We start from the raw sequence: 10,708 nt of genomic DNA on the forward strand, positions 1-10,708 counted from the left end.
TACTCCGAAAAAATAATGTCACTTTAAAATAGATGTGACTATGTATGGGATTCTCATACTTTTGAGGGGTTTTCCTTCTCAGAGTCAATATGGCCTGTGACTTCCTGAACACAGATGGTATGTTAGGCAAGCAGGTCTGGGTTCCTCCTTGCCCACAGTGAGGTCAGTTTCTGCCTCCTGCTCTGACACATCCATACCCTTGCAGCTACAGCCAAGGCCCTGATTTGTGATCTCTGGCTACATCCTCTGCTTAATGGGGTGATCATGCAAGCTACAACCAGAGACAAAGAAGCTGGCGTTCCTACCAGCGCAGCTAACTTCCAGGGAGCAGCATAGCTTGCAAATCTATCAAACTAAACTGCAAGAAAGACAATCTGATTTAGAGAAAAGGCGTTCTGCTACAGTCATTAAGCACAAGTAATTTAGATTTTTTATATTGTCTCCTCATTTACAAATTTACTGTATCAACGCCAGCCAATGGAACAAATTTCTTAAGTAAATGAGAAATAAATAAAAGAGATAGAAAGATAATCAAATTACATAAAATAATTCTCTTCCCTAGATGTATTTTTGAAAGAACTAATAACAGTGGCAAAATTATAGGAATAACATATCATAGGAAGTAATTAATTTAAATTAGCATCACGTTTGAAGAAATATAAGTAAAACGCTTTATGGACGTTTACTTTCGTGCAAAGAAGGAAGGCCTGGAAAAGCATGCATCGACATCCTGAAAATTAGTTATGGCCATAAATGGTTTAATTGAAGACAGCAATTTAAAATATGATATTGTAAATCTGCAACTCGGTTTCAGCCCGGGGAACTTAATTTGGGGGGCAGCGGAACCCTCAGCTGCAAGTTCATTTGCAGCGCTGCAGAACGAGCCCCTGAGCTTCTGACAATTCGCCTACATTAATATTGATGTCGCCTGTGCAATCTATTTCTGTTATTTTTATGGTTGTTATTCTACGTCTGCAAAGGTCATTTAAATTATACTGCGGCCGAAAATTTGTTTCATAAATTTTGATATAAATACTAATTACACTCTCTCGGAGAGCCAGCAGGGTAGCGTTCATTTATCACGTTTATACGACCTGCAATGACAGAAAGGGAAGGCGAGGGAGACTGGAGAGCTTTTCCGAGACCCACTAAGGCTGGCAGAAGAGGCAGCAGGTTGCTGGGAGTGAAGAAGAAATTCCTACCACAATCACCGAGATTTAAGAATCTTTAATAAGGTACGAAAGGTTACCAAACAGTTCTGGAAACTAAAGTGTACATACGAGTTCTTCTAGCCATAAATATTGAATAGCTGTAACATGAATAAACCGGCCCTTTACATGCGGATAAATATGGAAACTAGGAATTATATACATTATGTGGTTGTATCTTTTGCCAAAAGCAACGGACAGTTATAGTTTATATCCTTTTTTAATATCACTTTACATAAACAAATGGAACAGTTTGACACGCAGATCCAGGCTCGTACTATACGAATTCTTGACAGGACGAGAAACGACATTTTACTGCACTAAAGTACTTAGACTTTGGGACGAAATGTTTGCACTTTATACAAAAAAAGCACATTAATACCAATAATATTCTGTTAGGTCGACGTGGAGACTGTAATCGTACAAAGTAATTCACATTTTGGTACACATTTACTAGAACATTCTTGCCATTCAGTACAAACAGTTGGCTTTCGGCCGCCCACCCCCTCCCTCTCCCCCCGCCCGCCCGGCCCCTCCCCCCACCCCCAATGCAAAGACCACAACGCCACAATCCCACCCGCCCGCTCCAACCGAGATATAACTATTTACAGAATCCAACAGTACAGTTTTAAGCTAATAATTCTGTATTTACAAAAATGCAAAGCCAAAAAAAAAAAAAAAAAAAAAAGCCGAAGCCCAGAGCGCCCGCTCGGATTCCGACGAGAAACCGGCCCTCGGGGCTGGCGGCTTCGGTCGGGCGGCCGCCTTCTCCTCGACCCCCCTCCCGCCCCTTGGCTACCAAGCCTTTGCCAAAAAAGAAACAAGAAGAAGAAAAAAAATTGTAAAGGTTTGGTGCTTTCTCCCTCTTACTCGGTTCTGGGTCTATTGGCAGGTTTAAAAAAAATAGGATTGCGGGGCTGGGGGCTGTTCTGATCCGCAGGGTTCTCCCGGCACTATTCTGTGTGTGTGTGTGTGCAGTCTCTTAAATAGGGTTTTGTTCGGTGTTCCGGTTCCGATTTTAAACGTACCATTCGTTAAAATTGGAGGAGAGCGCGCCGTGGCCGGCCGTGTGGTGGACTGCGGAGGAGGAGGGCGACAGGGAGCTGGTGGTCGGGTTGTCGGTGGACGGAGACACGATGGTGGGCGGCGTGGACGACTCGTAGCCCGAGCTGGCGGCCGGCGAAGGCTGCGAGCCCTGCGAGGAGGATTCGTGGACCTGCGGGAATAAAGCCGCGTTTTTACGGAGACAGAGAGCCGGCGCGGAGGCCGCCTGGGCCGGGGGAGGCCGCGAACGCCCGCGCGCCCGGAGCGCGGAGCCCCCTGAGCTCCGGGGAGGCCCGAGCGGCCGGACTCGGCCCTGCAGAGGCAGCGCTCCCGGAGCGACAGCGGCCCGGACTCACAAAGGGAAAAGGGATCCGAGAAGCGGGAGGCTGGGTTTGAGGCCGCAGCCCGAGGGGGTCCCTCAAAGCGCTTGCTCAGGTTTAGCTGAGCGGGCCTGCGAGCACCCCAGGACCGCGCGCGAGCCCCCAGCTCCTCCTCCCGAGGCTGCCGGCACAATGGCGGCGCCCCGGCCGCGTACCCCGCGGGTGCGGCCCTCGCTCCCCATCTGGGTCACGATCAGCCGCGGCCTCTGCTCAAGCGCTCACTTCTTTTTACTTTGATTATTAAACAGCAAATTCAGCACGGCCTGGGGTGCCCCCACCCCCTTTTCCAGCACCCCTACCCCCCCCAGCATTACTCAGCAGCGTGGAACCGCTGCCTCTCCGCCTCCGCCGGCTCCTGCCACCGCCCGGCCGCCACTCGCCGCCCGGCCCCGGCCGAAGAGCGCAGCGGGCTCCCGGCTCCAAGGCGGGCGGCGACAGCGCGGCGATTACCTTCATGTGTTTGCGCAGCGAGCTGGGGTGCGTGTAGGACTTGTCGCACATCTTGCAGAGATAGGGCTTGTCGCTCGTGTGCACGTGCATGTGCTTCTTGCGATCGCTGCTGTTGGCGAAGCGTCGGTCGCAGCCCTCGAACTCGCACTTGAAGGGCTTCTCCCCTGGTGCGAAAGGCGAGGAAGAGAGAGGTCCGATTAGAACAAATCCCGTGGCTGTTTTTTAATATTTATACAAATGGAAAAAAATTAAAAAGGCAGCGGCCCAGGGTTAGCATTTTACAAGCTCAAAAACCCAGGTCTTCCACAAAGTCATGTATCTGCAAGTGGAATTATAAATATCTGAACTATTGTAACTCCTAATCCAAGTAGATCCAGATTTTACTATATTACTATTAGTATTGGCCGTAGTTTTTTAGATCCCAGAGTAGCAGCAAGTCTGGCTGCTGGTTTTTCTGCCCGGGGCTATACAGACGACTTCGGGCGGCTTCTACCTAGCTCTTGGTTTCTAATTTCCCCTTTCCGGGCTGATTCTCCCGCTGTTTTGCTCTTCTCTCCTCCCCCTACCCCCTCCCCGACGCTCCGCAACCCCCTCGTCGCCTCCCCCACCCTACCCCACCCCCTACACACACTCACATTTTATAAGGTAACCTGGGCCGAGAGCTCGGCGCCGCAAATCCTTCCTGGGCTCCCGGCGTTAAACCCCAAGTTACAAACGCAGTTCTCAGAAATCACGCCGGCACACCAGAACAGGGAAGCAGACCGGATTCCCGGCCTTGTCGGAGCAAGTGGCCCAGAATGGCCTGCCCGACCCACACTACAGTCCTGAGCTCGCCGCGAACTTTTTTTTAACTATTCCTGACCGGTCTCTTTCTTTTTAAAGGCAAACGCAAGGTATTCGGTATTTTGAAAACCGCCTCAGAATCTAACTGCCAAAAAGGATTTCCCTGTCTTCCACCGACTCTCCCGACTCCTCAAGCCTACTCACAAACAAGTCACAACTAAAATTCGACTCTTTAAATATGCATAAGGCTCCAAAAGCCTCCTCAGGCCCGACTTACTCGCTTTCACCACCACCACCCCCCTTCCTGTCTTTTTCTGGTTTTGTTTCTTTCTATGCCCCTTCGTCTGATCTCCTCCCATTTTCTCAGTTCGTTCCTTTGACAAGGTCCTCACCAAAGTGCGTAGAGAGGGATGTTGGCCGGAAGCAAACGTTTAGATTTGTCTGCAGCTGGAGCTGCTGGCGCCTCCGCCGCCGCCGGGCGCTGGCCGCCTCCCCGGCTTCGCGCGCACCATGGGCTCCGCAAAGCCGGGCTCGTCTCTCTGCTCTCCCGGCCGTTTTTAGTCCTCGTTTTAAAATCTATATCCCTAGATCCTTCTCGTCCGATCCTCTCTATACTTTTTCGTAATTTGCAACCTCAAACTAGAAACCAGCGCACGCTTTCACTGCCTGCCTGCTGAACATGACGCCCAGACCCAACCAAGGCCCGGTTTGTGCGCCCCCGGCCGCTGACTTTCGGATTTCGGGTCCCAGGCCCAGGATGGGGAAACAGGGTCCAGAGCAGCGGTTCCCTACCTGTGTGCGTCCTTTTGTGGATCTTTAAGTTCTCGGAACGCGCGAAGACCTTGCCGCAGCCAGGGAAGGGGCAGGGGAAGGGCTTCTCGCCCGTGTGCACGCGGATATGGTTAACCAGTTTGTATTTGGCTTTGAAGGGCTTGCCCTCGCGCGGACATTCCTCCCAGAAGCAGATGTGGTTACTCTGCTCGGGGCCGCCGACGTGCTCCACGGTGACGTGCGTGACCAGCTCGTGCATGGTGCTGAAAGTTTTGTTGCACGACTTTTTGGGGTTGGCCAGCTGCTCGGGCTCGATCCACTTGCAGATGAGCTCCTGCTTGATGGGTTGGCGCATGTAGCGGAAGAAGGCGCCGGCGCCGTGATGCGCGGCCATGTTCACGTTCATGGGCCCGTAGCCGTGCAGCTGCGGCGCGGCATAGTGCTCCGAACGCGGGCTGGTCACCTGGCCGTACTGCTCGGGACGCGGGTACATGTCCCCCGAGAAGCCAAGCCTCATCTGCCCGTTGACCACGTTCGGCGACGCGTGGCCCGCCGCCTGCTCGTGAAGGCCGGGGAAGAGAAGGTGGCCCGCGGCGTCCGTGTGACCGTGTGGGCCCCCGAAGCCCCCGGCCGAAGCAGCGAACAGGCTGTGCTGCGCGCTGGCTGCCGCCGCCGCGTCACCAAAGCCCCGGTTGCGGAACAGAAAGTCCCGCGTGGAGTTGAAGGCTGCGCTCGAATAGGAGCCGACGTGGCCCGGGTGATGGTGGTGGCCCAGGGCCGCGGCAGCCGCGTAGCCGGGCGCCTGCGACGTGAAGGCCGTCTGGCCTGCGGAGGCCAGCTCGTGCGAGCTGGGGTTGAGCTTGAAGGCGCCCATGCCGTCGGCGAACGGGTTGATGCCCAGGCCCACGTCGCGCTCGGCCACGTCGCCCGCCGAGTGGTGGCGGGACGCGCCAAAGGTGGTCACGCCGATCGCGGGGTACTGGGGGCCGGCGTCCAGGAGCATCGTGGCTGCTCGGGGCAAGCCCCGGCCTCCCCCGCCCCCCCCCACCCTCGCCCGCCGAGGAGGGAAAATCAGGAGGAAGAGGAGGAGGAGGAACGGGAGGTGGAGGAAGAGGAGGAAGAAGAAGAGGAGGGAGGAGGAGTCGACCCACCTCGCGAAGTCCTAGCCCGCAGGCAGCGGCGCGGCGCACCGGTGCGCCCGCCTGGCCAAGCGCGGAGAAGCCAGACGGCTGCGGGCCGCGAGCAAGGCGGGCTCCGGCGCCCGCCCAGCAGACCCTGCCGGCCCGGCTCGCACTTTCTCGCCGCTCAGTCTCTGCCGAGAGGACTCCGCGTCAAGACTGCCCAGAGCAAGGCGTGGATCATCTCAGCCCCCCAAAAAAACTTCCTCCCGGATTTGTAGCATAGAGGAATGTGAGCGCTGGAGCCGCGACTGCTCGCCCTCTCTCCGCCTCGCGCCGCACGCCCCTCCTCACTTCTCCACTAGCCCCTCGCCCTTTCTTTTCTCTCTCTCTCCTTTCTCTCAGGCTCGCCTCCTCGCTCCTTCAGTCTCCTTGTTTCCCCCTCTGCTTTTTGCAAAAAAAAAAAAAAACAAAAAAAAAACAAAAGGGGGGGGAGGAAAAAAGAAAGAAAGAAAAAGCCAAAGAAAAGGCGCAAATCATGCACAATATTGTCTTTTGCGGTTTATCTTCCTGGGGAGAAACTTTCACCTCCTCAGCCGGGCGGTGAGCGCGAGACTGATAGCAGCAATCATTCCTGCAGATAAATGAATTGAAAGGACGACACCGTCCCCCCCTTGATGAATGGGAGCAGGGGGAGGCGTCACGTGCTGCTGACGCGGGCGCCCATTGGTGTGCCCGCACTCCCCCCGCCGGCAGCCGCCGCGCCAACGGAGGGCGCGCCGAGGCGCCGCGCGCCGCTCATTGGCCCGCCCGCCTCATCAATCCCAGGTATTGTAAAGCGCTTGACATCCCCTTTTGACAAACAGGGCTGCCAGGAGTAGCAACTTTTTTTTTAGCCAAATTTTTTCCCTCTTCTCATGGAAAAAATGTTTTGCCACGATTTCTTTTCCTTCTCACAGTCATATACATTCTCTCTCCCCTTATCCCTCTCCTTATCCTTATCCTTCTCCGTTTCCATCTCCCTTTCCATCCCATTTCCCTCTCCATCTCTGTCTCCATCTGCATCTCCAGCTCCACCTCCATCTCTGTCTCTGTCTCCGTCTCTGTCTCTGTCTCTGTCTCTGTCTCTGTCTCTGTCTCTGTCTCTGTCTCTGTCTCTCTCTCTCTATCTATCTATCTATCTTGTACTTCTTCAAACCTGCTCTTAGCTGAGTGTTGAGCGACTTCGGACGTCTCCCAGAGCAGGAGGCGGGGATGGGGCTGGTAAATACAGCTAAGGCACTTCCAGAATGTCCCGATTCAGCAACTTTCTTTTCTTTCTTCCCCCCCTTCCGCCTTTCAAGGGCAGCAAAGGAGGCTTTTGTTATTTGCTCCTTTTGAAGTTTGCTTCCCTCTTGCCTTGTCCTCCTGTTTATAATTTAGGATCTCGGGAGCACATGGGCACTTCACTCTCTCTTTACAAGAAATGTGATTTCTCAGGATAACCGGTTGCCTCGATTTTCTCGCTTTTAACAAATCAATCATGCTTCCTGTACCCCCACCCCCCAAAAATAGGCACAGATGGATGAAAGCTCTTAACTTTCCAGGTTATTGAGGTTTGTTTTTTTTAAATGGCAAATTGGAAACATTGTTGCCGATTTTTTCTTTTTTCCTCTCCCAAGTTATTCTTCTGTTTTCTCCCTTTTCCCTAGTCCCCCTCGTCTGCCCCCGCTAACCCCCTTCCTCTGCACTCCTGTTCTCAACCCGAGCCCCTTTCATTCAGGTAAAACTGTAAATTTCCCAACGCGCCATTGTTCTTCAGGACTGCCGAAAGCACCCTAGAAATCCTCGAATACTTTTTTGGTATTTAAATCCCCGATAGATAGGACCAATGTAAATTTTGTGACATTCAAACCTTTTCTAGTTCACAAATCAGTCACCCTTGTCACCGTCATTGAAATTCCGCAACTCGCCACACCAGGACGGTGGAAAAAGCGGGCGCGGTCTTTGTTGCCGACCAGGCTTTTGATCGCCAGAGAAAATTTACTTACCTTCAGATGAGTGAGCAGAAAAAGAAATAACACTCCCTTTGATTTAGTTAGGAAAATGCAGACATTTGGATTCAGTGCAAACATACAACACTCGCTTGTTTTCGCGATGCGGCCCTCGATTAACCTGTCTTTGCCCAGCGCAAAGTCTATTCAACAACTGCGCGTAGTTGCTTTTTGTCCTGTCCACAAAGAGCCATTGACTATATATTAAAATGATTGTTGAAAGGTAGAGGAGTATGGCACTTAAAAGCAGGAAAAAAATCCCTGTGACTCAATCAATTAAGGCAAACAACATTTATGCATTTCAAAAAATGCACGCGGATGCGGGGGAAGGGGGGGTTGGGGAATGAAGGTTGCATTTCTCCGTAGCTCTGTTTAAAACCCAGAAGCCCCGGGCCGGCGGTTTAGCTGAAGCGTCTGCATATTCATTAGGTCTAATTATTTTCTAGTAAGGAAAACACAAAAAGCCAAGAGTCGGAATCTTTCAATTTGCCCTTTGTTTCTAACTTCATTTGGCTTCTTTGCAGCTGAATCAGAGCCCTAAACTCTTTTCTCAGACAAAGAAACCTCAACTCATCCTTTCACAGGCGGCCCCGTTAGGAAACTCACCAGTGCCCGGGCGAGAGGAAAATGAAAATGAATATTTTTTTGCCCAGTCGCCAGCGCGGCTGCAATGGCTGGAGGAAGGCAGGGTCAGCGGCGGCCGCTCCTCGCCTTTCTGATTTTCTGGTCTTTTCATCGACTAGATTCTTGCTTGGGGTTGGCGAGCTGGGCCGCCTTTTCCCTGAGCTCTCCCTGCTCAAAACTCGGTTTGTGTGTCTGGGATGGTTTCCCGGTGTCTGAAGGGACCTGGCCGAGCGTTTGCGCTTGTTGTGCTGGGAAATAGAAATTTGAGAAAGAAAAAAAAAAAAATCAAATGTTCTGTCCCCAGCAACAAGTCTGAGGGGAGCAGTCCAGCGTTCCTCGCCAACTTTCAGTGAAACCGGGATGGGGCTGAGGGAAAGGGCTGGAGCTTGAGGGGTGGGTTTTCAAAAAAACCTGTTATACACTTTGTTCAAAAAAGACATATCCGAGCCACTCAGAGTCTTTTCTGCTGCCTACAAGGGAAAGTTGGATCCTGCCTCCACTGCAGTTGTAAAAACCTTATCTGCAAGGACAAGTTTGCTCTGGAGGCTGTACTTCTCTCACTAGGGAGAACAAACATTGAACCCACCTCGCCTGCCTTTCAAAAAAGCAAGGGAGGGACCTGCGGGGGAAGGGTAGCCGTGGGGAGGGGGAGAGGGAAAAAATTCTTCAAAAAAGAAAAGTCAGTCTTCTCCTCTCCAGTCCGTGGAAAATCCAAGGGGGACGTTGACAAGAGGGTATTTTTAGGAAACGCGTCCAAATATACAGGGTAAGAGTGAATGTGAGGAAAAAAAAAAAAGTTGTGGGTTGTGGAAGTTATCAAGTGGGATTTGCGGCGCTCTCTGCAGGAAATGCAAGCGGCTCCAGTTCAAAGCCACATGCACCAACGTGACATATAAGCCATTAAAATATCATCCTGACGGCTCATTTCTGCTTCATCATACATTCCCTAACTGCTTCCCGAAAGCTGGAAAAAGAGAAATGAAGAATGACCGCCTCGCTGGAACCACAAAAGAGAGGCTTGGAGGGGTTCGTGGTCCCCCCTCAGCCACCCCAAAGTGATGTGCAGAAATGAGACGATCGCGGCAACAGGTGGAGTGGGGTAAGTGCGTGAGTCCAGGGGCAGACAGATGGGACCTGAACCCCAACAGCCGGGTAGCAAGAGCCTTTATCTGGGCTATTGGCACCCAAATCTCCCTGGGAGAAGCCCAGCTAGACTTTCTCCCCCATCCTCTCCCTCATTAGCCCCCCAACCGTGGGTATAAGCCCCACCCCACTGACTTTGAGGGGAGGAGGGGGCCCTTCCGCCGAGGGGCATGAGTCCATGCGTTCTTCCCGGGGTGGGGGTTGGGGGGGACGAATGGGCCTCCCACTGGCACAGGGACCAAGAGTAGCTTGTTGCCTGCCCGCCTTCTCTCCCCTCCTTGTAAATTACCTGGGTGCCCCACAGTGGGCACAAGAAGGGGAGTCGTGGCCCAGAGGTTCCTTGGAGCCGAGTGAGCCGACCCGCGCCCGGAGGGGGCCCCTACAGGCGGCTTCTCCGCCCTGCCCCCGCGAGGTGGCAGGGAGGGACTCCGCTTCCTCTCCCCTGTGCCAAAGGAGCCAAGTTAGTCCTGCTGGCAGCAAGATAATGGAACCTCTCCGCCCCGACCTGACGGCAGATGCCGGCTGGGTCAGCCGCGGGGCCCGGATCCCCGCCCTCGCGCATCCTGGTCCTGCCTCAGGCCGCTGACCGCTGGGATCCGCTCTCTGCGTGCGGCCGGTCATGGGTTCGGGACTTGGGTTTCTTTTTCCCTGATTCGAGTGAGGGCTGCGACTAGCTCTCGGGGAGCAGGCCGCAGCTGTCTAGGGTTCTGGGCACTATCCTAGACACCTAGGGGCACTGGAAATTAGGGGCAAGCAAGGCGGGAACAGAGTCGGGCTGTGAAGGAAAGCTAGGACTGCCTCAAAGGCTTGACCAGAAAGTTTGGGGTTGATGAATGGTCCATGGGGGCAGCTGGGAGCCAGCGAGGTCTGAGGAATGGAGAAGGGGCGTTGGAGGGCTGCCTCTTGGCCCACACCGTCTGCAGGAACCTCCCTTTGGATTCCAAGATCATATTTCTCCCCCCTTCTGACAGCACTGGCCTCAGAGCAACCCACCAGAGGCACCACCTTTCCTTCCTCTATCCAGCCGCTGGCAGGTTGGAGGTGTGGGGTTCAAAGGGAGGGTTAAATGTCCAGGCTGGTGATTCAGGCGACCAACCCACTAATGCAGACCCTACTCTGAGCACACTGAAGTCGCCCAGCGTTCAGCTCGAGCT

The 10,708-nt window shown here is 53.4% G+C and overlaps 1 protein-coding gene across 1 annotated transcript; it reads right to left on the reverse strand.

The window, feature by feature from the left end:
• Positions 1-1,917: 1,917 nt before the first annotated feature.
• Positions 1,918-5,639, reverse strand: ZIC1 (Zic family member 1). The gene is made up of 3 exons (XM_058548950.1): positions 4,658-5,639; positions 3,083-3,246; positions 1,918-2,424 (listed from the first exon to the last, which is right to left on the reverse strand). The coding sequence occupies exons 1-3, from the start codon at positions 5,637-5,639 to the stop codon at positions 2,227-2,229; spliced, it is 1,344 nt and encodes a 447-aa protein (XP_058404933.1). The 3' UTR covers positions 1,918-2,226.
• Positions 5,640-10,708: the final 5,069 nt, after the last annotated feature.

This window comes from Diceros bicornis, chromosome 2 (genome assembly GCF_020826845.1).
Source record: "Diceros bicornis minor isolate mBicDic1 chromosome 2, mDicBic1.mat.cur, whole genome shotgun sequence".
Taxonomy (NCBI): domain Eukaryota; kingdom Metazoa; phylum Chordata; class Mammalia; order Perissodactyla; family Rhinocerotidae; genus Diceros; species Diceros bicornis.